Below are 22,409 nucleotides of genomic sequence, written 5' to 3' on the forward strand. Positions count from 1 at the left end.
ATGATGATCTTGATGCCCGGACTGGAAAGCTCTCTGCCGCCTGGCTGGCTGCTTGCTTGCTTGCTCGCTCGCTCGCTCGTGGTCTTGTCTTGCACCCGCCAATGGCCGGGCAAAGGTAAGGACTTCACGCCAAGGCACAGTGGTAGTACCTGCCTGTAGTATGTGCCTACTTTTGTATGTTGCTGCATTGAACTCTCTTTCCCTGCCTGGGCTGGGATCCGACACGTATTGTAGCAACGTGCTCACCGGGTCACGAGTACTAACAGACCTACCTACAGTATGCAGTATTAGTAGTACTAACTTACTAAAATAAAGTCCCACCCCGGACTGTGATGCCCCAACTCACACACCCCTCCTGTTTCGCACCTGCCTTCGTTACCTCGCCTTATTATTACGTACCTACAGTAAGTACCTTGCTTGCCCAAAGCTACAAAACTACCTCAGTACCTCCGAGCAACCGACCAAGTTGGGTACCTTACCTACCTTAGGTACCTAAGGTTCTTACCCTTGGTCCTGCTGCCACTCTTCAGACAGCTGCTCCCCTCTGCCACTACCTACTTCGTATCATCCTTCCATTCATCTCCTACCATCTTCACCTTCTTCACCACAAAGACCAGCAGCCTCTCTCGTCTGGAAGCCATCGCTCACTGCGGTCTGGTCCGTGGTAGCAGACGGTTGGCTAAGCATAACATCGTTGTCCTTGCTCATCGCTCGTCGTCGGCACCCCCTGCGTCCACACAACCGCCGCCGCCAGCCCCCATCCGCGACTCTCAGGACGCCTTCGCCATCATCATGTACCGCGCCCCCAGGAGCTTCTCGACCTCGGCCAGAGTGCATCCCAGCTTCCTTCCTCACCTGCGCCACTCTCGCCACATGCCATTTCGCTGGTACGCCCGTCTTGTCCCGCCCTCACCTATTCTACCCCTTTCCTCCTCTCTTCTCCATGCCCTGCGTTCCGTCATTCTCGAAACATGTGAGCAGAAGCGTTGAGAACGAGCAGGCGCATGTCGGCTGGGAGGGCTATTTCTCTGCGATGGCACAAGCAAGAATGTCCGCATGCGTTTGTTGTGTGTGAGAGTGAGAGTTGGAGTGAGGGGCTTCGTGTAATACTGCCCAGACTTACCATTTGTTTTGCACGCACAGGCTCAAACCCATACTTGTCGTCTCCATGATCGGCCTAGCCGCAAAGACCTACGTCGAAGTCGCCGGGAGGCGTCGTGACGCTCGGCTGCTCGCCGCTGAGCGCGACGCTGCCGAGCAGCAGCGCCGCGACAATGCCCTCATGGACGTCTACGGCGACCGTTCCAGTCTCGATGCCCTGGAGAAAGCCGTCGAGTTCTATGAGAAGCGGCGCTGACAGCTGGCCGCTACGCCGACCGCAAAATCAACCTGCCCGTGCCCGAGCATTACAAGGGCGGCAAACCGCTCACCAGACGGCTGGAACTGTTGAGACGGATAGCAATATGAAAAGGCATTTCCAATTGGCGTTTGGGAGAGCATCGGCATATATAGGGTAGCCATGGCAGGCAGGAAGGATAAGGCGTTTTTGTTTTCTCTCGGACCTTTCAGGTCACGTATCTGGTGCTTCTTGTTCATTCACCCTGAACGGACCGGAATCTCTCCCCATCTTGATATTGTCATTGACTAAACGTTTTGGAGGGACAGTAGGAGAAAGATGAGCTTGGTAAAGCGTATGGAGACTATTTCACACAAATCAGCTTGTTGTGCTGTCACGGTGGTCCAAAACTCTAGCATACGAGAATGTGACCCGGTTTCCCATACCGACCCGAGGAGAGTTGCGCGCCGGCTCCGTCCTCTCGAGTTTATCTTGCACCTTCATCCTTGAGCCAGCTCTCTTCGGGTCACTTCAACATAGGAGCTTACGGCAGCTCACAGAACAAGCGAGGCGACTACCGCCAGGGTGACGGCCGACCAGCCCAGGAATGCGACAGCGCGAGTCGTCGAGCCGCTGGCCGCGTCCTTGGCATTGGGCATGACACAAGCCATCTCCGCCCAAGGCGCCTTGTCCGAGTCGCCTGACGGCCCCCACAAGGTCATGACGGCCATGGGCAGGCCCGCGGCTGTCTTAAACGCCTCCTTGGCGGCCCCATCGTGACGGCGGAAGAAGGTTGCATTGCTGCTCAGGACGGACGGCATGTCCTTTGCTGCCACGAGGGAAGGAGAAGAAACGTCAGCCAAATATGCAGATAACTAAAACGATAACAACAACTTGGGCCTGCCGTAGGGGATATAAGAAGGGAAGAAGAATCCAAAAGGGAAGGGCCTCCCCTCACCGGACAGCGACAAGGCCATGGCCGTCTGGCAGGCACGCGGGCTTGGTGTCAAACGCCGGACACGAGTCCCTGGCGTAGCTCGCCGCGGCGTCCTTGGACAGCTGATCGACGCACTCGTCGGCGACGAGGCCCCTGCAGCTGGGCGTCTTGCCGCTGTCCCAGCGGGAGGCGCTCGAGGGCTTGACGTCGAAGGCGTAGACGCACAGGTGCCAGGTGTCGCTCACGTTATTGTTGTTGTTGTTGATGTTGTTGTTGTTATCGTCGTTGGCGAGCTCGCGGCCCGCCGGCGGGGCCAGCGACATGACGGTGGCCGTCTTGCCGCCGTTGCCGTCGAGCGCTCCGTCCCTGACGCCAATCTTGAGCCGCCACCTTCCTGCGCGGCGCCCGGGTACGCCCTCGTCACGTCGAAGCCCGTCAGGTTGGCCGTGCTGCTGTTGGTGGGCGAGTCGAGGACCCTTTGCCACGTCTCGCTTGAAATGTCGCGCGCGTCGGGCCCGGCGTAGATGATCGTCTTGTCATCGTTGGCGGCCGCGCAGACCACGGCGGCGGCCGTCATGGTTATGGCTCCGGCTCGCATGCTGCTGGATAGCAACGTTGTTGGATGTGTCGAGAGCCTGTTCTTCCCTCTTGGTCGACGTTCGCGTCACCAGTCAGTCAGTCAGTCAGCCAGTGCCTGCTCGACCTCAGCCATGGCATGGCCGGCGGCTGGCAAAGGTTTGACTCGGGGGAGGCGGGGGGCAGCACTTACACGTACGTACCAAAGGGTGAAGTGACGGTCTGTCGGCGATGGCGTCAGGAGATGTCCACGGCGAGCACGATGACGCGCAGCACAAGACAAGTAATGACGAGGAGATAGACGGGGAAAGCAAATCCGAACCCCGAAGCAGGTACCAGTTCAATATAGCTGGAGACTTTGGAGCGGCAGTGCGACGAGCCCTCCCAGGGCGGACAAGCCGGGCTTATTTACCTCTTCACTCCCACCGGTAACTGCCCGCGCTGGCCGGATGCGATGACACGGAGCGTGGCAGCCACCTCGAAGATCCAGTTCAGGCACCCTTCCGCCCGTCTGGACGTCCACCCACCCCCCTACCCCCATTCTGCCTTGTCCTTCGATGACCTCGCTTCGCCTCGCCTCGCCGCCCTTCGCAGTACGGCTGGCCCGTGGTGGATGGGTGCACATGTACTACGCGAGCCGGGCTGCTGCCCTACCCTGCCTGCCCTGCAAACCTGCCCCGGTCGACGAGACACGTCCGCCCGACGACGAGCCAACATGTGCTATTCCATGGACGGTGATACGCCGAATAGGGGGTTCGGACAGGGCCAATCGATGCTGCCGCCGAGAAATTGGCACTTCCCAGCTCGTGTGGAGGACGACAAGCCATTAGGCTTGGCTGCAGCTGGCCCCGGGCGGGGGGCGGGGGGCAAAAGGTCCCTTGGGTATGTGCCCTCCTCTGCAGAGCCGCTGGTGATACTCCAGTTTGTATGTATATGAATAAATTGTCATCCACTCTCAGGTCGGGGGTGTGCTGCAATCGAATAATGGTGTCACACGCAACCAGCCGTCTGAGCAAATGCCAGGTCCATTCATGACCATGGCCGCTCTACGTAACTTGACTCGTCTCGATTTGTCCTACCCAGTATCTAGCTGACGTGCTAATTCCGTGCTCTGTATCAAGTGCTCTGTAGTACCGTGGTAACCAGTAGAGTCCGCAAGAAGGATTACCGGTTCGGTTCGTTGACGTCTGGGTTGATGTACTTCTCGTAGTGGCTAGACTTGTTCCGCTCAGCACGTAGCCCTGCCAAGATGAGACGTGCCCGCTGCCAGCATCCCGCAAGCCATGCCTCAGTGACAAGAGGCCCAAAGAGAGATCCCGTCCTTGTCTCGACCCAACTTGCGCCATTCCGGAGCAGCCCTCGCGTCGTCACAGATCTTGTCGTGCCGTGAGACGAGAATGCCAAAAAAAAAAAAGGGGGCAGAACTGGCGTTAGCAGAGTGCCAAACAGTGATGTTGGGGACGGAGACTCACCGAAACCCATAGCAAGACTTCAACCCAGCCTAACGCAGCTCATTCGTCAGTCAATCGCCGGGCCGGCGAGCTCTCTGCGCTTGATCTTTGAACGATGAGCATCCTGGTCGGCCAGCTTGCTCGCGAAGCCCTTGGATACGTGGGCCACAAAGTTCGGCGTATTCACCATTGCGTCCAAGATTTGCGTCCAAGCCTTGTAGTTCACACCATCACAGAAGTATTGGATCATGAGGTTGCCCAGTTCCCTTTGAGCGGTATGCTCCAGAATCAAGGCTTCGAATGCGTCGGCGAAGTCCTGCGTGGTCATCTTCTGCAGCGTAATGTCATTCCCGGTTCGGAAGAGCGTCCGATGGGCGTCCCCAATCGCTACCTTGAGACACTGGGTCATGAATTTGCCCATTTCTCTGCTCAGAAACCGATCGCACAGTTTCAAGACCTCGACAAAGTCTCGCATGTGGTTTTTGGGATGCTGTGACTCAGGGTTTGCCAAGGGTTTCGGTGGTGTATGCCGCACGATGGTCGCGAAGCTGGCAGCCAGACCAATATAAAATCCCATGTACTTGGGGTCGATGTCGTCGAACACGACCTTGTTGTTGGAGGCTTCCTTGAAGCCGGGCTTGTTAAGGCACGTGTCGAAGTATTCGGAGCTCTTCGTGAGGACGCTCTTGTGCACAACAAAAACCTCTTGCTTGACCACGATGTCGATAGAAGCTGCATTACTCCTGTGACAGTCAGCCAGTGAAAGGAAAAGAAAAAGGGAGGGGGTAAGTCAAAGAGTGCCCTGGCGCTGGAACTTTGAGCATAAAGGCCACGCTCCTTTGGAGTCCCCGAGAAGCAGGAAGCGTCGTTTGGGAATGACGGGTAGCGATAAGGAAACATGACTGAGCAAATGAAGAAAAAAAGATAACATTAACAACGTACTTGACGAGCCAGCAGGTGCGATAGTCTGCGAGAAGAACTGAAGGCGTTCGTGGCTCCGCGTTAGCCTTGGGCTTCTTACGTTGGACAGGCATCGGTGCTGGAGTCTCGACCGTCGTGCAATTGAGACGGATAAGGAGGGCCTGGGAGAGCTGCGGAAGGGCAGGGCAGTGGAGGTCGTGCTCTTGGCCAGTCCTGCCAAAGCTCGCTTTCTCTCGGCACAGACAGAAGGGCGTAGTGAAAGCGTCGGCGGGGTGGTGGTGAAGGTGGCGGGTGAACAAGAAGTGGAGGAGAATGATGAGGTGGTGATGGTGAGAAGAACGCGTCAAGTTGCTTGCTGTTGCCAAAGTTGGGAAGAAGATAGAACCCCGGGGAGGAACAAGTGCTGCGCAGGTGTGAGCGGAGAGGGCATGGCCATGTAAAAAGCGAGTAGCGCTGGGTGTAGGACGCTGGCAGCTGTCCGCACTTGGGTCCATTCAAGGTCGAGTTTCTCCGGCAACTGGCCGCACAGGGCTGGGTGGCACGCGTGCGAGAGCACAACATCTTGAGGCCTGCCGTAAAATTGAAACAGTCGTATCGAAGGATGAAGCTGCGCTGCTCCGCGCGCGGTTTGTTCGCCTCAGCGGGCCTTGGGCCTGCGTATCACCACCCTCTCCTGCTCGCGCTCCCAGCCAACGCCATCGTTTGCCTTGAGATCGTGCCAAGTTGAGCCCGTCATGCGCTCGAGAAACTCCATGTCGACGGACAGGTACGTCTTGCCAATGCTCTTGAGCGCGTGCATCCGTACATCGGCCTCGGCCCACTCCATGACGCGCGCCTTGTGCCCGTCCACGGCTCGTTTGACCCGGAAGAAGAGGAGCGAGTTGTCGTGCACCAGCGCGGCCAGCGCGGCGCAGACTTTGGCGTCCCGCAGGTTGTACCGCTGTCGCAGCGCGAATGCCTCGGTCAGCTGTCGCCGCCGACAGGCCGTGTCGAGAACCAGATAGCCGACGACCTCGTACAGCTCCACCGACGTGAGGGGCTGCTGTGGGTGAAGGGCGCGCAGAAGGTGCAAGATGGCCGGGTGGTAAGACTCGGGTTGCTTTGCGAGGACTGACAGGCGGATGCAAAAGAGGTACGCCTGGACGGCGAAGTCGTCGCCCCGCTTCGAGGCCACGATGCCCTCGCGAAGCTTGCGTAGCGCCGCCATGACATCCGACAGAGCTTTGGTGTTTGCCGGGTTCTCGAGGGCTTCCACCGACGCGCTCGTCGGCACCGCCCGTGATGCCGCGGACTCACCAATGGCTAGAGAGGAGAACCGGCGAAGAAGCTCGTCGCGTTGGCCCGCATCGGAGCAGAATGTCATGTACCGCTCCACGATCTTGGTGTAATACCTTTCCTGCGTCTTGAAGTCGAGGAGCCTCGAGCACCACCAGCGTCAGCGCTTGGGCAGAATAGGCCATGATGCATCTCATGTCCAGCGTGCGACGCGCCGGCGAACCTACCGCGTGTCTCCCTTGGAGGGCAGACCAATGCTCTCGAGGGGATCCTGCTCGACGGGCTTGAGCCTCCCCCACGGCCCCGAAGGGGCCTTGGTGCCTCTGTTTGGCATCACCTCTCACTCAGCTGCCAGCGGCCACCATGCCTGCATGCGCGCCCGTGTACAGAGGTAAAATTTGCGGTCAATGCGGTTTGGCGGCGTGGTCTACCGTTTTGACGTGCGAGTCGGGGCGGCGTCGATGAGAGTTTGCGGTTGCAGTGATGGACTCGCCCGCCTCACTGACTGGTAGTACCTACCTTACCAAGGCAACGCCCGTTGATGTTGGCGGTAACTCAGGTACGTTAGGTATTGCGCGTTACGAGCCGGAGCGAACAGTACCTTAGGTAGCACCTGCTTCCCTGGACTTGATCTAATGGCGGCGCCCCACGGGAATTGATAAATACCTAGGTACCGATCAGGTACCTAACTTTAGTACTGGGGTTGACCGAGCTGATGATACCTGCCAAAGTCCCAGGCAGGCGGTCGGAAATGCACCGCTAGACAACTTCACACGCACCAACAACGCGTACTTTCATTGCCTTGAAGCCGGCCACATCAGACTGCTGATATGGCTACCGACCTAATTTAAACGGCCATGTTGATGGGCGCGTTAGACTACAAGACATACAAAGTAGAACACCGCTCCATCGTGACCAACGAGCCTGTCCGCCTTGTCTAAGGCAATTGACTGCGCCATGTTATACTGTCTAGGTTTCCTATGCCTTCATCGCCACATGCATACTTCCACGCAACCATGGGTATCACAACACGCGCTTCCCTCTACCGCGAGCTCCACGCCTCAAACAGCGGCAACAGCAACAATGACAAACATGCGCGACCCATCAGGCGTGAAGCCTTTCCGCCACCGTGACGGTGTCCCAGTTGGATGGGCCAAGTGCCTCATAGCCGCCTCGCTTCGAAATCACGCGGCCAAGTCCTTGATGCACTTCAGCTTGAAAGGGGCCAAAAGACATCCTCTCGCCGTCAATGCTGATGTACCCGTCGTCCTGATCCCGCGGGATAATGCGGTAGGCTGAGATCTTCTTGTATGCGACATGCGGGCTGTCGAAGAACTTGCCCGATTCGACTGACATGAGCGTCTTGGTTGCCGTGACCGGAGATAGATCGCCGTTCATCGTCACCAGATCCATGCAGCCGTCTGATGCCACTGCAGCCGAGAAGAAGTTGAGATCCGGGGCCATGTAGGCCATCTGCATCGTCTCTTTTTAGCCAAGGGGAGGTGGGCGAGAGGGTTATGGTAGATGACTCACGTTTCCGCAATAAAAGTTGCCAATCTTGTCGTAGGACACCAGCTCCCAGCCCTCGGGCAGAGCATCCTCAACCGTCCCATACTTCAGGGGTGGCAGGCCCTCACCATCATGGCTGTCGGGTGTCAGAAACGTTTTCCGGAGGCTCGCGTCACTGGCATGGCGCTTGTAGTGCTCCTTGACTTCGTCCTTTTGCTCTGCTTCGACCTTGACTGCTAGGTCGCATGGATAGCACTTTTGGCGGAAGATTCTCGTGATGACACCAAAGTCGAAACGCTTGCTGCCCATCCACCGCAGGTACTCGGTGCCCAGGTCACTCTCCGCGATGATACCGAGTGACTGGGACAGAAACGACATCAGGCGCCGATCACCCTGGGTGATGGAAACGAGGTCCAGAGGCGTCACGACTCCCTTGATGATTGCAAGGGCGGCAAGGGCAGGACGGTGGGAGCCGTACAGGTTGCAGGCCATGGCGTTGCCCGAACCGCAAGGAATGTGGCTGACGGCGATCTTGGAAAGGGCCCTCTTGGCATCGGGGCGCTTGGCTAGGCCGTTGAAGATCTCGTGTGGCGTCCCGTCGCCTGAACAGGCCACGATGGTATCATACTTGTCAATGTCCATATTTTCGACCAGGCTGACGGCTTCGCCCCCCTTGGACAGCACTATGTCATCGATGTGCATCCGAGCGGCCTCAAAGAGCGGCTTTGCGTACTTCTCCCACTTGCGCAACCCCCCTCCGGGTCCTGAATGGGGGTTGATGAGCACATACGCTCGCTTCTGCGGCTGAGCATCGCCATACGCCCGGGAAATGAGGGTGGAAGCAAAGTCCTTGGGCGTAACTCCATCAACAGGAGGCTCATCCGACCCGTCGAGGTCAAAGGTCCACGTTTCGAGTTTGATGGAGGTCTTGGAGGGTTGCGCTGCGTAACTAATCTGGAGCTGGTGACCGGTGGCGTCGGCCCAAAGGATGTTGTAGAGCGGAACCAGTCTGTTCCCGGACGCATCTGCGAGTGTGTGGCGCATGCATGAGCGGCTTGTCCTGCATATACAGTATACTTGATCGGATACATGCAATTACCTGTAGCTATGAAGCAGCACGCAGAAGTCCTCGGCTGCCTCTCCTTGGCTGCTGTTTAAGGAAGGCCCGTGTCAGCCAACGGCACCCAAGGACAACCTCGCCCGCAACCGAGCACTCCATCGTGAGTGATAGCAAGACGAGACATACCGGATATGACGAGGTGCTTCTCGGCAACGGCCAGCGTCCCGCCGCCAGGGAGCAAGAGACGCGCGGCGGCGGAGCCATTGCGTGAGGAGCCATTCTCGCCGTTGGTCGTCGGGCTCACGTGTCCATTGCGGCCATTGACGGCGGAGGCAGGCTGCTGGGTGTCCATGAGGGAAGGCTATCACATGCGTCGCGTGATGCAGTGCGCCGCGACAAACGTGTGCTGGCTCGGGGGAGCTGCGTGGTGGCTGGCGGGTTGCACAGGGCGGCTGCGATGGGGGCGGTCGGGCGGCCCAAGGAGAAAGGGGACAGACAGGAAAAAAGCAAGGGTTCGCGGAGGCAATGGAAGGTGAGGTAGGAACAGAAACGGACGCCCCAGGCAGAATGGCAGGCAGGCAAGGTCTGAAGCGCGGCAGGCGGAATGGAAAGGGGAGGCTAGGCGGCGCACGCTCACACGTGCCCGTCCGTACTCTTGAATGCGACCCCGAGAGACAGGCCAGGTAGCCAGATGCCAAGGCAGAGGACGGAGGACAAGGCGAAAGACAACCTTGAAAGTCGAAGATGCCAGGCTAGAAGGATGATGGATGGATGGATGTTGAGGGCTTCGCGTTGTCGGCCGCCAATCTGGAGCCCGCACCGGCTACCAGGCCTTCCTGGATACCTGCGGGAGGTAGTACCGGGTATACGTACGCGGTTTGCTGGAGCTAACTTAGGCAAGGTACCTTTATTATACACGACAGCGCTGACGACTTACTACTAGGTAGGGGCCCTAACGTTGGTCGGGGCTCCTCTTGGTGGTGGTGGTGGGGAGCTCCGAGTTTCTTGTTTGACAGGTACGTACTTACACCTACCTAGCAGAACTAAATACCTAAGTACCTACTAACCGACCTAAATCTTTGGGACCCTGGGGTAACCAACCTGGAAGGCACGGATACGTCCCTGCCACGACCGAACAAACGACATTGGCACCGCCCGCGGAGACGCAGCGCATGATGCACCACCCAACTGGGTGGTCTGCGGGCAGTACCTTCAACGGGCTCGAGATGGGGCTAAAATCGCAGAAGCCGACGTCGTCGCTGCGCCTCTGTCGACAACGGCCGCGCCTGGGCCGCTCGGTGGTATGTGCCAAGTTGGGTTGGACGCCCGCAACGATGCATCGGCCGGCCTGCAAATGTAGCTATGTAGTATAACTACTGTGCGGAAGTACAATGCATGCCCATCCCTGTTCACAGTCCACGGTGGCTTGTCACCGTTATCAACGTGGCCTGCAAAAGCACAGAACTAGGACTATTGATGCTATACTGTACTTCGTACTGGTAAGGTTAGTAGTATGGATAAAATAGGTTAGAAAGTCAGTAGAAAGTCAATACAGGGCACCTGGCACAAGAGCCGGTGGGCGCGCGCCTTGACCGCCGGACGGGCGACGGGGCCTCGGCTGCTCGGATAGACGCCCAGGGCCGCTGCGGGCGGACGACGCCCTGATGAACGCCCCCCACGAGGCTTCACTTGCAACCTAACCTAGTATCTCTAACCCACCAGCATATACGCCGCCAGCTCCGGTGAGGGTGCTCCCGCCCCGTGACACTGTCTTAACGTATGGGATGTATATTATATGTTTGTTTATTCTATTTGAGCGCCTTGCTACGATTCAATTGACGTAGATCGGAAGCAGATCTTGGTGGGTTTTGCATGGGAAGTCCACACAAGCTTACAAACTTTCGACTCTTTACTGACTGACTGACTGACTGACTATACTAATGTTATCCCGAGCATACCGACCACCCATAAAAGCCCCAACATCAGTCCTCGACCAACCATGACTGCGTAGACTTTGGATCTGCGGCGTACCTAGGTACCCTCTACGCCCATGGCGAGGCCTCGAAAACCCCAAGATGCAAGATGCAAGATGCGAAACCCCTTCACCGCACTCACCAGATGCCTCACGCCCGCCCGGGCCCAAACCCCCGCCTTCTCAAGTGCTTTCTTCATTCTAGCCCTCTCGCTCCTCGGAGCACGTGCAGTCTTCATTTGTCTGCACCCGCCACGCTGCTCGCACAGTGTGCGTGAGGCTGTTGTCCCCAGAGGTGGACAAACACGGTAGCCGTGATTGCCGCCATCCCCATGGCCGTCTTCACGGGAGTGTTTCCTCCGCACAGCCCCATTCCAGCATGGACAGCCTGCCTCTTTGGCTGAGCAATCCTTTGGCCAACTCTCACGTCGGTCATCCTCGCCCACATCCCGCGCGCGCGCGTCACACACGGGAGCAACATGCAGCCAGTCCTGCCGTTCAAAACACTCGGCGACATTCGTCTACCATCTACTGCCTTGGTTGTCTATATATATGCTTGTCAACTCGCCCCTTGCGTCGCCACAGCAAATACCCCAAATACAAGACTCATCCGCACGTGCCCGTCTCTCGTCAACACATGTTTCTCATTCCCCCCCAATCAGGCCTGGGCGGCACCCGTCTAAGCAACATAGGTAGGCACTTACATGCTCCGAGGCGCTATACCGGCGGCGCCACCCCCGGAGCTTCATATACATCGACCACGACGCAACAGCGCTTCGGAAATGCTTTTCAACTCAAGACGCCACGACCATGCCGCCCAAAGAGTGCGCCCCAACAGCCCGTCACCCTCCTTTTTTTATCCGCTCCGACCAATGCCGATCCGTCCGATGCCCCGTCGTGCTGCCCCCTTCAAGCCAGTCGTGTCACCCCGGGCCACTTGGCCTGTGCCGCGCTTTTGAAGTTGGCCACTGCCGGACTCCTCCAGCTCTCGAGCCTCTCGAGCATCTCGACTGCGTCCGACGAGGACACGCCCTCCATGGAAAGCAGGTCCACGACGCGCTTGTCACACTTATGCTTGTCCTCCCCAATGCTCCGCCTGGCCGCAATCGCCGACAGCGCGTGGCGAGGGCTCGCCTTGTGCTCCGCCTCGAACTGCTCAATGTACTTGCTCAGGCTGGTGGACTCGCCCACGGCCGTGAACTGCGCCTTGAGGACCTGAGCGACCTTGGGAGCCAGATCGGGAGAAGAGTTGAGCAAGCTCCGGAAGGCAACTGCTTGCTCGTAAACCCTGGGATGGGTCGCATCGAGACCAAGAGCGTTGTTGAGGCAGCGCAGTGCCAGCACGTATTTCCCTGCCACAATCACTGGTTAGCCACGCGCTCTTGTCACCTTGCCAAGCATCGGATACTCAAGACTCACCTCGTCGCATGTATACCTCGAAACCAGCAATTTGCGCCTCGATGCTCTTCGGGCACGCCTGCAGCAGGGGGCCGAGGAACTTCATGGCTTCGCCAAGGGGATCGGTGGTGGCGGCCAGCTTCAGGCCAAGCGGGTCCTCATCCTTCTTCTTAGGCTCGCCCGTTTGTGAGGACTTGTTGGGGTCCTGCTTGGCCTGCTTCTCTGCCGCCTCCCGCTCCAAGCGCTGCTGTTCCTTCTTCGCCTTCTTCGCCGCCTTCTTCCTGGCCAGCGCATCTTCGCTGTTGTCATCGTCGGCCCCATTCATGCCGTTCGCCGATGGCTTGTCGGCCATCTTGAGATAGATGTTGATAGCGTCCAGCGCCGCCCGCGAGTAAAAGGGATGGTCTCGCACGTGATCCTCCCATCGCATCATGTCGATGTACGCTCGGATCTGCCCCTTCCTCAGTGAGAAGCTGTGAAAGTCAAATTGATCTTCCTGCCAGACATCAAAAATATTCCCAACCGCGTGCAGGCGCTTGAGGGCCATGCCGATGTTGCCCTGTCGGGCGTACGCCTCGCCGTCTTCTGTCAAAAACCAAATGCACTGCATATCCAGAAGGTCCGCAAGCGGACCTCCCACCGTTTCCGCTCGCGTGAACAGGCCAACGGTCTTTAACGCCTTGTCGTTCTCGTTGTTACGCAGCTGGTACTTGGCGGCCTTGCTATTGATGTAGCGGTCCTTGAGGTCCAGTTTGCGAGCGCGATCCATCATCTCTGACGCCTGCTGCAGGTTGCCGCGGTGCTTCAATATCCTGGCCTTGGTCATATGAAAATCCACGCTCTTCGGATCCTTCTCAATGGCCTTGTCAATGTACTCCGTAGCTTTGCTCAAGTCGCGGCTCAGGTGGTAGTTGTAGTGCTGCGCAAGATAGTACAGCCCAGCGGCCTCGCCCTTGTCCTTGCTTGCCGAGTCTGACGATTGAGACGCCAGGTATTTCTCGGCCAGCTCTCGAAGAGTATTCTTTTTGAAGGAATCGGAGTACAGATGCTTCAGGTTTGCAAACGTTGAGGGGACGCCTTTGCTGAGCATCAGCGTAAGATAGACGTCGGCAGCTTGCTTGAAATCGTCTCCTGTAACAATAGTCAGTGCCGTGTCGAAGCAAAAAGGTATTGAAAACGAACCCTGGAGGAAGTCGAGCGGAATGCGCCGGGCGGCATCACTGCGCGGCGCTTTCTGAACGTATTCGTCGTAGATAGCTTTCCGTGCCTTGTGGTCTGCCTCTGGAACACCCAGCGCGGCAGCCAGCTTCTCATAGTAGTCGGGGTGTTCCGCGTTCCGGTCGAGAAGAGCCCTGTAGGCCTTGGCGGCCTCGTCTTTCCTCCCAAGCTTGCTGAGATACTCTGCACGGGCCTCAAGGACGGCCAGCCGGTCCAGATTGTGCTTGGCATCACCGTTGAGGTGGTCCAGCGCGCGTTGATAGTCGCGTTGCTCGGCGATCAGGGAGTTCTTGTACATGATGGCCTCCGAATGCTCAATGTCGTGACGCGAGGGTGTGGTCTTTAGTGTGCCCTCATAGGTGGTCAGAACATTCTCGGCCTCGGAAAGATTGCCCGCGAGATGGTTCGCAATGGCCAGGGCCGTCCAGCTTTGCCGCAGCTGGGGACGCGCCTGGAGCATGGCTGTGCGGCTCTGGATGTACCCCTGGTAGTCACGCATCTGAACCTGGAGGATGGCGAGATCGCGCTGGATCTGGGGCGACTCGGGCTCCAGCTTCAGGGCAAACTTGTACGCCTTGATGGCCTCCTCAAAATTTTTGTTAGCACGGTATAATAGGCCGTAGACGTGCCAGCAGACGTGCGACTTCATATCCACCGTCAGGGCCTCCTTGGCGAGTGCAAAGGCCTCGTCCGTCTTGCCCTGACCGCTGAAGATGAGAGCTTTCATGGCCATGGTGTCGCCATGTTTGGGGACCTTCTTGAGGATAAGGTCCGCGGTCTTGAGGCCGCGCTTATACTGCTTGTCTTCATAGCTTCGGATGACGGTCCGGAACTGCGCCGCTTCCTTGGGCGGCAGCGGCTGCGGCATCGTGGCGGCGGGACGGGACGGGTCGATGAAATACGATACGCTGAGCGTTGGGGGATGGACGCGGGCCGGGGTAGGTCTCGACGGATGAGGTCGGCCGGGAGATCTCGAGCTGGTTGGCAGGCTGCTGATGTGGGTGCGAATGCGTGCTCGGTCAAATGTGCGATGGCGTCGTGGTGCGGGCCAAGGACGAGCGAAGCCGGAATTGAAGATTGTGGGCAGGTGGAGGGCAGGCGTGATGGGAGCCGAATTGGCTCAACGCAAGTTCTTCGAGAGAGCCCAATAAAAGGGATTGTGCCTCATGCACTCGAGCGGCTGGTCCCACGAAGCTGCACGAGAAACCAAGAGACACGGTCGTTGAGCAGGTAGGCAGTCGAAGCTGGCGTGCGCCTGGAACCGGCGGATCCTCGGAGTTGGGTTCTCCCAGTCTATAGTACCTATGTACTACAGTAACCTTTGGGCTAAGGCCCGTACAAAGTAAATTGTAGTACGCTGAACAGACAGTGGACTTCCTTCCGCGTACCTGCCGACCGTCCCTGCGGGGCCCCCGCTGGGCGAGCCGCGAAGTGATCAACGCGCCCCCGAATGCTTCTTGACGTACCTAGGTAGGTACCACAGTAGGTACTAAGGTGCCTAGTTCAGGTAGTTACTTCAATGCCAGGAGGTACCAAGGTGAGTATGGCAATTGGGGGCGATTCTCATAATGTGGCCTCACACGACAACGACGGCGGGCGGGCGTGCATCGTCACCTCCGAACGCATGCGGCTGCGCCTGTCTGCGCGCCCGTTGGCGATGGCGCGCCGTCTGTCACACAGAGGTCGACGCGAGTGGCATGATAGTTACATAGCTCGTGTAGTTGGGTATGGTATGGTTGCTAGTGTACAAACGGCAGACATGTCTATAAGCCAACAAAACATCCGCTTCATAAATCCTCTTGATGCCTCCCGCGGCTCCCCGAGGCTTCTCTTACCGCCCCAGGGGCTCTGTAACTCGTACAAACCTGCGCTCCCGTCGCCCTTCCTCATCACCGGCCTGGCGGGGGCTTGCTGGAGCGATGCCTGTCGCTCCATCGCGCAACGGCATCCTCCCAGCGCTCCAGAGGCGCGGAGCAGCGCTGCTGGACCACATCCCACGTGCGACTTCGGACAATGCTTTCCACGCCTCGCTCCTGACGCACAATCATGGCCAGGGTCTCAGTCCGAGGCTCCCGGGGAAAGAACCTCCCGGAGTATGGGTCCAACCGCTCATCCACGACCCGGTCCCGCTCCCGCTGGTTTTCCACCTCCCGCAGCGCCGCATCGGGGTCATCTGGATCCGGGCTCGTGGCCACGATGCCGCAATAGTTGAGCACCTCAGCTCGGGCTTGCCACGACGGGAACAGCACGTGCTCCTTGAAGGCCTGACACGCCTGCGCATCTACATCGCGAGATGCGGACGGCGGGGCACGCTGAGACGTCGATCGCGGATCGAATCCCGTCCGGGAAGGCGTTACGAGGGCGTTGAGGTGCTGCGCGATGGAGTCGTCGACAGATGATCTCGAGAGCCGCAGGAAGTCTGGCGCAGCCAGTTGTCAGTGCCGAGCTCTGTGTCTGCACACCGGCGGAGAGATGCACAACGCAGACTTACCGCGTAGGGTTCCCGTAGAAAAGCAGAACTGTGGCGACAGAGTCGGCGGATGCGGGAGCTGCGTCATCGTCGGCGGCCGGGACGGAGTCGGCAGGCGCGCGCCGTCCGGGGCAGCTGCGGCCGCCTTGGATTTCCAGAGTAGTTGGGCCAGCGCGGAGGAATGCAGAAAACTGTAGCTGAGACGAGATGGATGGTACCGAGATGAAGACGAGTCCTGCAGCTGTGAATCGAGCGCCGCCAAGTCCGAGTTGACCGCGTACCGTCAAAAAGCGCGGTGAATCATGGCGACGTCAGAACTTGCAAGAGTACTGGAACTGGAATCACTGGACCATCGCCCTCGGGCGGCTGAATGCAGCCAGGCCGCCGCGCTGGAGCTCACCACCTCAGTCACAGGTCACCACTCACCGACCACCTGTGTAAGGGGTCGGGCAGCGAACAGGTACTAACCTACTAAGTAACTTAGTTAGTGCCTACCTACGAAGTAGGTAGGTACTGAAAGCGTCTCTAGGTGGAGATGGACGGCCGGAGGAACATAGATGCGTCGCATACCTAAAGTACCTACCTGAAAGGACCTCAACAGTAGAGGTACAGTGGTGCACGTAGTGAGGTACCTCTAAGCCAGGAGCCAGGGCAGGGCCGAGAACAGGGAACAGGGATGGAGCATTTCATGGTGCACGAGGAGCCAACAAGCACCCGACAGCGGCGGGGTGGTCGCATGTGTTGTGTGCGTACCCGTGTGTCTTGTCTGCCCTGATGCCGCCAAGTCTGTCCGTCTGTCCTGAATGTCTGGGTCTGCGCCCGCTGGACCGCCCGCCACCTGTGCTCGTCACCACCTCCACCTGCAACCACGTCCAACAGGCGTGCCAGACTGCTATTCGCACGTGGCGGTCCAAGTGCTGCCCAGTCTGCGACTAGCAGTACATCTTCCCGTACGACACTTCTAGAAGCGTAGGTGTTTCAGCATTTACGCCCATAGCTAGCTTCCAAGCCCCGTTTGAACCTACCGATCTGATGCATCTCCTCCGGGTCGAGCGAAGATAGAGCTCCCATACCTCCCCATGCGGCGGGAAATCGGTTGTCACCTTGTGGATAGGTAGGCAGGAGTACCCACCAGAACTGACAGATGTGTGTGGACTTGTCACAAGTCTATATGACAGGGCCAAGTTAGCAAATGCATATTCCGCAAGCTATTGAAACCAGTGTGTGATACATGCCCCGTCGATGCCGTCGTCGTTGAAGGCCGCTGCAGCAGCTCTGGCGTCGGCTTCCGAGGTAGTGATCGTCTGCCAGAGCACATCACCGTCTTGAAGCACTGGCATCGCATATACCGCCACGGGCAAAAAAGAAAGCAAAAAGGTCTTCACGATTTGCTGTCGCGGATGGTTCTTCGTTCTTTCTTCTTCTCGACAGAGTCTTGGTAGGTGTTGTGAAATTGCCTTGGCTCCCACGGAACAACTTGCCGTGAACCATGGGGAGGGCGTCTTTATATAGGCGCGCCGACGATGCATTGGACGTTACTGGCAAAAGAGATGCAGACGTAGGAGTTATGATAGATGTATGACACTAAGGTCGACAGACCGCAAGTTGAGCGATCTCTTACGTACGATGCAGATAGGCGGCCAGCGGCTGCCGCTGGCGCGAGGTTTCACACACGAGCGCTGACGTGCCTGAGCTGCTCTCGCCGCCCTGCTACTATCGAAAAGCCTTTGCCGTGAAGCGCTTGCGCCATCCACATTGCGCGCGCTGCGGAGCTGCTGCAATTCGTGTTTGTGTGTGTGTGTTTACGTAGTAGCTCATGATTGTGCCTTTGTGGTGTCTCGTCCATACGAGCACGAGCACGATAAAGGCTGCCCGCGGTGGGGTCCAAAGGGAGTCCATCCTAGAAGCCGGGGGCCTCCCCTCAACATTCATCCACCACCCTCTCGCAGAGGCGAATCTTCAAACGCTCCCTGATCCGTGCTTCGCCGACTTCACCCTTTGTCCTGCATTCTACTCTGCCGTCCGCGGTGTCTTTCTGTTGAGCCTCCCAGCCTCTCAAGTCGGTCCTGTTGCCGTGTGCGACAGGCCGTTCTTCCCACACGCGACCACCTTCGTCATTCAACCTACCTAGGTATACACCCTGCCCGCGCGACGGTCTGCCCAAGAACCAAACAACCATCATCACCACGCGCCACGGTGCACTCTCCGCCATGTCTGCGTCCGGCACTGCAACACCTGCTCAGGCCAGCAGCGGTAGCTGGTCTGCCTTTCTCAAGGTACGTCAACCACCGCCAGCCAGCCAAGCCAGTGGAGGCTGCGCATCCAATCCAGGCTGACCGTGCCCTGCTGCAGTCCATTGCCTCCTTCAACGGCGACCTCTCCTCCTTGACCGCGCCGCCCTTCATCCTCTCCTCTCAATCCCTGACCGAATACTCCTCGTACTGGGGCACGCACCCTCCTCTCTTCACGGCCCCTGCCGCCGAGTCCGACCCTGCCAAGCGCGCCCTGCTCGTCCTCAAGTGGTTCATCGCCACCCTCAAGCACCAGTACGCCAGCCGCAGCGAACAATATGGCAACGAGAAGAAGCCCCTTAACCCCTTCCTCGGCGAGCTCTTCCTTGGCTCTTGGAAGGACGAGGCCGGCGAGACCACGCTCGTCTCGGAGCAGGTCAGCCACCATCCGCCGGCTACAGCCTACTGCCTTCGCAACGACAAGACGGGCGTGCAGCTCGAGGGCTACAACGCGCAAAAGGCCACCTTCAAGAGCACAATAATCGTCAAGCAGATTGGCCATGCCGTGCTCACGGTTCCCGTGGGCGAGCAGACGGAGCGCTACCTCATCACCCTGCCTTCCCTGCATATCGAGGGCCTCATCTTCGGAACACCCTTTGTCGAACTTGACGGAGGCAGCACAATCTCCAGCTCGTCCGGATTCACAGCTAAGATCGACTACAGCGGCAGAGGCTGGTTATCCGGCAAGAAGAACAGTGTCACTGCCGTCCTCTACCCGACCGGCAAGGAGAAGGAGGTTCTCTACAATATTACTGGTCAATGGACCAAGGAGTTTGAGATCTACGAAGGCCCGGCAAAGAAGAACTCCAAGGCGACTCTGCTGGAGACGTATGATGCCGTCGCGACGCCCCCCACTGAGCTGCAGATTGCGCCCCTTGAGAAGCAGCACCCCCTTGAGTCGCGCCGCGCCTGGGCCAAGGTTGCCGAGGCCATCCAAAAGGGCGACATGGATGCCGTCTCGGTGGAGAAGGGCAAGATTGAGCAGGCGCAGCGCAACCTGCGTGTCAAGGAACGGTCCGAGGATCGCTCGTGGGAGCGGCGCTATTTCAAGGCCGTCCAGGGCGCGGACGATACCCTGGAGGCCGTCGGTAAGGTTGCCGGCGTTCCTCTGGACGGCGAGCAAGACAAGACGGGCGGCCTTTGGAGGTTCTGCCATGAGAAGGCCGCCAAGGCCGCCGCCGAGCAGCTTACCGATGACGAGATCAAGAAGATCCAGGAAGAGATCTTGGGTCAATAGCGGCCACATTGCGCAGTAAACAAGGCAACGGACCATAGACTGAGGGCAGGAGCCGACGCCCAAACCCACACACCGCGCGATGGAGCTGGCATGGTCGATCAAAAGCCGAGGGCCTCAGCGCCGCCAAGGCAAGGACACCTTGACGATTGCGCGTGCCCGCCTGCATCTGCGCTGCTACAGCTGCTTCTTGCACTACTAGACGAAAACGCGGCACGTCACGTTGCATGATGATAACAACACAATTGTTAATAGCAGTTACTTTGTATGCTCGTCTTCTGATTTTCAACACCCACCGTGATACAAATGCCCTACGCCAATCGTTGACTACTGGTCAAGGTTCTTGCGATCCAGTTCCGCAGCCCCCCCACCCCCCGTCTCCCCAGGCAGCACACGTCTAACCATGTCATGCCGGGGAATCATGTAATGCAATACAACTCCGATCCATATTGTGCTTCAGTTCAGGTCGTTGGCACTTTACACCTTACCGGCGCAGTTGAAGTCCTTGAGGGCCTCGGCGACGCGAGCGGCCATGGTCTTCTCACCCTCGCGAACCCAAACGCGGGGCTAGTTCACCAATGTCAGCGTGGCCCTGGGAGTTCTTTGTTACGGGAGGCACAACTTACATCAAAGTACTTCTTGTTGGGCTTGTCATCGCCATCAGGGTTGCCGACGGCAGTCATGAGGTAGTCCTTCTTCTTGAGCATGTAGTCGCGGATGCCGGCCATGTAGGCGTACTGCATGTCCGTGTCCATGTTGACCTTGACGACACCGTGGCTGATGGCATCGAGGTACTCCTGCTTGGAGGAGCCAGAGCCGCCGTGGAAGACGAAGAAGACGGGCTTGTCCAGCTTGGACTTGATGGCCTCGTGGACAAAGGCCTGGTGCTTGCCGAGGAGCTCGGGGTGCAGGCGAACATTTCCGGGCTTGTACACGCCGTGGACATTGCCGAAGCCAGCGGCGATAGAGAAGTAGGGAGAGATAGGCGAAAGGGTGTTGTAGATGTTGAGGATGTCCTCGGGCTGGGTGTAGAGGGAGTTGTTGTCAACGTCCTCGTTGTTGACGCCATCCTCCTCGCCGCCAGTGATGCCAATCTCCATCTCAAGCCACTGCTTCATGGGGGCAGCGCGCTTCAGGTACTTGGCGGTGGTCTCGACGTTCCACGCAACCTCCTCCTCGGAGAGATCGATCATGTGGGAGCTGAAGAGAGGCTCGCCATTGGCCTTGAAGTAGGCCTCATCGGCATCGAGCATACCGTCGAGCCAGGGCAGCAGCTTCTTGGCGCAGTGGTCGGTGTGCAGGATGACGGGGATGCCGTACGTGGGAGCGATGGAGCGGATGTACTGGGCACCGGCGATGGCACCAGCAATCGAAGCAGACTGGTCGCCGTTGGAAACGCCCTACAATTACGTCTTTCGTCAGCAATTATGCCCATGCTTCCCACTTGCCGTGCTTCTCAAGCGACATGTGTTTGCTAGCACGTACCTTGCCAGCGAAGTAGGCGGCACCACCCTGGGACATCTGGAGGATGATGGGAGCCTTGGCGTCACGGGCAGCCTCGAGAGCGGCGACGGCGGTGGAGGAAGACGTGACGTTCTGAGAGCATGTTAGCCGGCGACACAATGCAACCCTCGCCTCCTGGAGTAGTTCTGCGTCTTATACTGGAAGAACCTACGATGGCGGGAACAGCGAATTGCTTCTCGCGGGCGTACTCGAACAGACGCAGAACGTCATCGCCGACGATGACGCCGGTCTTGCGGCTCAGAACATCGGTGAGACCCATGATTGCGATTTTGGATTGGGAAGTCTGCTAGGAATTGTAAGCTGAGATCACAGTAGAGCACGAAAAAAGCGATGGTTATGACAGAGGCGGCAAGAAACGACGAGTCAAGGCGGGCATCAGATTGCTACGTCAAGGGGCAGCGCAAAGCCGGCTCATCAGCGGAACAGACGGGAAGGACGCGCAACGACCAGTGGCTGCAAAGCAAAATCCCCCCCCCAAGGCTGGCTGGTCCCACTAGAATGAAGCAGTATCGGGCCGGTGGTGTGAGGCACGCGGGGTTTTCAGTCGAGTTTATCGTTATCTGAGCATGGAGGGGCAGCACCCAAGAGAGGCAGCGCCCCACGATGACAGCGTGAATGAGGTGAGAGAGCTGGACAGCTCGTCGTCAATTGGGCCCCCTTTGCGCAGCGACCGCCCAAAAAAAGCGCTCGGGGCGCGCGCGGCGTGGTATCTTCAATGGCTGTGACGACACTTGTCTCGCCTGGGCCGCCATGGTTCGCATTGGCCTTGTCGGCCCTCGCTAGGCACGCACGCAGTGCTTGTTGAATGCGTGGATTGATGCGCCGGTTCGCCAGTCGGGCAGACTCGTCGTGGTGGGGTTCCTCGTGCAGTAAGGGAGGTGGAAAGAGGGGCTCAACAACTTACGGGATTAATGAGGTCGGATCGCGACGTTGGAGTGGGACGCCAGGGTTCGCAGCGAAGCTTGTGATTGTTGTGCGCTGGGATGCAGAGCAGAGTTGTAGAGAAGGGCGGGAGGAAAGTGGAGGAAGGAGGAGAAGCAGGAGGAGGGGAGAAGACGATCGCGGGATGGCAATTGTCGGGACGATGGTCGGGTCGGGTGTTCCCAGTAGGAGAACAACAGCGGGGCAGGCCCCCGTTGCTGCTGCGGTGACCTCAAGGCTCGTCATTGCCGGGCGAGTTGCCTGCGGCAGCCGACGTCCTTCTCCAGGGCAGGGCGAGCGGGAACATGCGGGATTG

The 22,409-nt window shown here is 58.4% G+C and overlaps 11 protein-coding genes across 14 annotated transcripts; 2 read left to right on the forward strand and 9 right to left on the reverse strand.

Annotated features, from left to right (window-relative positions):
• Positions 1-792: 792 nt before the first annotated feature.
• Positions 793-1,357, forward strand: JDV02_005414 (uncharacterized protein; the record flags this gene model as incomplete). Its single annotated transcript, XM_047986712.1, has 2 exons — positions 793-887; positions 1,144-1,357. 2 exons carry the CDS (start codon positions 793-795, stop codon positions 1,355-1,357), a joined length of 309 nt encoding a protein of 102 aa, XP_047842695.1.
• Positions 1,358-1,890: 533 nt separating this feature from the next.
• On the reverse strand, positions 1,891-2,157 carry JDV02_005415 (uncharacterized protein; the record flags this gene model as incomplete). Its single annotated transcript, XM_047986713.1, has 1 exon — positions 1,891-2,157. The coding sequence occupies one exon, from the start codon at positions 2,155-2,157 to the stop codon at positions 1,891-1,893; it is 267 nt and encodes an 88-aa protein (XP_047842696.1).
• Positions 2,158-2,290: 133 nt separating this feature from the next.
• Positions 2,291-2,596, reverse strand: JDV02_005416 (uncharacterized protein; the record flags this gene model as incomplete). The annotated part of the gene is made up of 1 exon (XM_047986714.1): positions 2,291-2,596. One exon carries the CDS (start codon positions 2,594-2,596, stop codon positions 2,291-2,293), a length of 306 nt encoding a protein of 101 aa, XP_047842697.1.
• A 1,771-nt stretch (positions 2,597-4,367) lies between these two features.
• JDV02_005417 (uncharacterized protein) lies at positions 4,368-5,334 on the reverse strand (the record flags this gene model as incomplete). Its single annotated transcript, XM_047986715.1, has 2 exons — positions 4,368-5,043; positions 5,243-5,334. The coding sequence occupies 2 exons, from the start codon at positions 5,332-5,334 to the stop codon at positions 4,368-4,370; spliced, it is 768 nt and encodes a 255-aa protein (XP_047842698.1).
• Positions 5,098-7,098, reverse strand: JDV02_005418 (uncharacterized protein). The gene is made up of 2 exons (XM_047986716.1): positions 6,724-7,098; positions 5,098-6,639 (listed from the first exon to the last, which is right to left on the reverse strand). Exons 1-2 carry the CDS (start codon positions 6,828-6,830, stop codon positions 5,859-5,861), a joined length of 888 nt encoding a protein of 295 aa, XP_047842699.1. The 5' UTR covers positions 6,831-7,098; the 3' UTR covers positions 5,098-5,858.
• Positions 7,099-7,398: 300 nt separating this feature from the next.
• On the reverse strand, positions 7,399-9,929 carry LCB4 (Sphingosine kinase). Of its 2 annotated transcripts, XM_047986718.1 has the most exons (3): positions 9,252-9,929; positions 8,030-9,030; positions 7,399-7,969 (listed from the first exon to the last, which is right to left on the reverse strand). In XM_047986718.1, exons 1-3 carry the CDS (start codon positions 9,415-9,417, stop codon positions 7,601-7,603), a joined length of 1,536 nt encoding a protein of 511 aa, XP_047842701.1. In that variant the 5' UTR covers positions 9,418-9,929; the 3' UTR covers positions 7,399-7,600. The 2 variants fall into 2 exon arrangements, with proteins under 2 accessions (XP_047842701.1, XP_047842700.1); XM_047986717.1 differs by having other exon boundaries at positions 8,030-9,929.
• A 1,155-nt stretch (positions 9,930-11,084) lies between these two features.
• JDV02_005420 (uncharacterized protein) lies at positions 11,085-14,942 on the reverse strand. Its single transcript, XM_047986719.1, has 3 exons — positions 13,618-14,942; positions 12,457-13,566; positions 11,085-12,389 (listed from the first exon to the last, which is right to left on the reverse strand). The coding sequence occupies exons 1-3, from the start codon at positions 14,519-14,521 to the stop codon at positions 11,947-11,949; spliced, it is 2,457 nt and encodes an 818-aa protein (XP_047842702.1). The 5' UTR covers positions 14,522-14,942; the 3' UTR covers positions 11,085-11,946.
• Positions 14,943-15,356: 414 nt separating this feature from the next.
• Positions 15,357-16,883, reverse strand: JDV02_005421 (uncharacterized protein). The gene is made up of 3 exons (XM_047986720.1): positions 16,694-16,883; positions 16,145-16,591; positions 15,357-16,072 (listed from the first exon to the last, which is right to left on the reverse strand). The coding sequence occupies exons 2-3, from the start codon at positions 16,209-16,211 to the stop codon at positions 15,543-15,545; spliced, it is 597 nt and encodes a 198-aa protein (XP_047842703.1). The 5' UTR covers positions 16,212-16,591; positions 16,694-16,883; the 3' UTR covers positions 15,357-15,542.
• Positions 16,884-16,950: 67 nt separating this feature from the next.
• On the reverse strand, positions 16,951-17,671 carry JDV02_005422 (uncharacterized protein). Of its 2 annotated transcripts, XM_047986722.1 has the most exons (3): positions 17,359-17,671; positions 17,149-17,290; positions 16,957-17,084 (listed from the first exon to the last, which is right to left on the reverse strand). In XM_047986722.1, exons 1-3 carry the CDS (start codon positions 17,650-17,652, stop codon positions 17,056-17,058), a joined length of 465 nt encoding a protein of 154 aa, XP_047842705.1. In that variant the 5' UTR covers positions 17,653-17,671; the 3' UTR covers positions 16,957-17,055. The 2 variants fall into 2 exon arrangements, with proteins under 2 accessions (XP_047842704.1, XP_047842705.1); XM_047986721.1 differs by having other exon boundaries at positions 16,951-17,084; positions 17,149-17,671.
• Positions 17,672-18,067: 396 nt separating this feature from the next.
• Positions 18,068-19,922, forward strand: kes1 (Oxysterol-binding protein 4). Its single transcript, XM_047986723.1, has 2 exons — positions 18,068-18,399; positions 18,476-19,922. Exons 1-2 carry the CDS (start codon positions 18,334-18,336, stop codon positions 19,649-19,651), a joined length of 1,242 nt encoding a protein of 413 aa, XP_047842706.1. The 5' UTR covers positions 18,068-18,333; the 3' UTR covers positions 19,652-19,922.
• On the reverse strand, positions 19,886-22,179 carry FBA1 (Fructose-bisphosphate aldolase 1). 2 transcript variants are annotated; one of them, XM_047986724.1, is made up of 5 exons: positions 22,077-22,179; positions 21,324-21,455; positions 21,134-21,244; positions 20,275-21,048; positions 19,886-20,215 (listed from the first exon to the last, which is right to left on the reverse strand). In XM_047986724.1, the coding sequence occupies exons 2-5, from the start codon at positions 21,429-21,431 to the stop codon at positions 20,126-20,128; spliced, it is 1,083 nt and encodes a 360-aa protein (XP_047842707.1). In that variant the 5' UTR covers positions 21,432-21,455; positions 22,077-22,179; the 3' UTR covers positions 19,886-20,125. The 2 variants fall into 2 exon arrangements, with proteins under 2 accessions (XP_047842707.1, XP_047842708.1); XM_047986725.1 differs by having other exon boundaries at positions 21,134-21,458.
• Between the last annotated feature and the right edge of the window lie 230 nt (positions 22,180-22,409).

Source organism: Purpureocillium takamizusanense, chromosome 4, assembly GCF_022605165.1.
Source record: "Purpureocillium takamizusanense chromosome 4, complete sequence".
NCBI classification, from domain to species: Eukaryota; Fungi; Ascomycota; class Sordariomycetes; order Hypocreales; family Ophiocordycipitaceae; genus Purpureocillium; species Purpureocillium takamizusanense.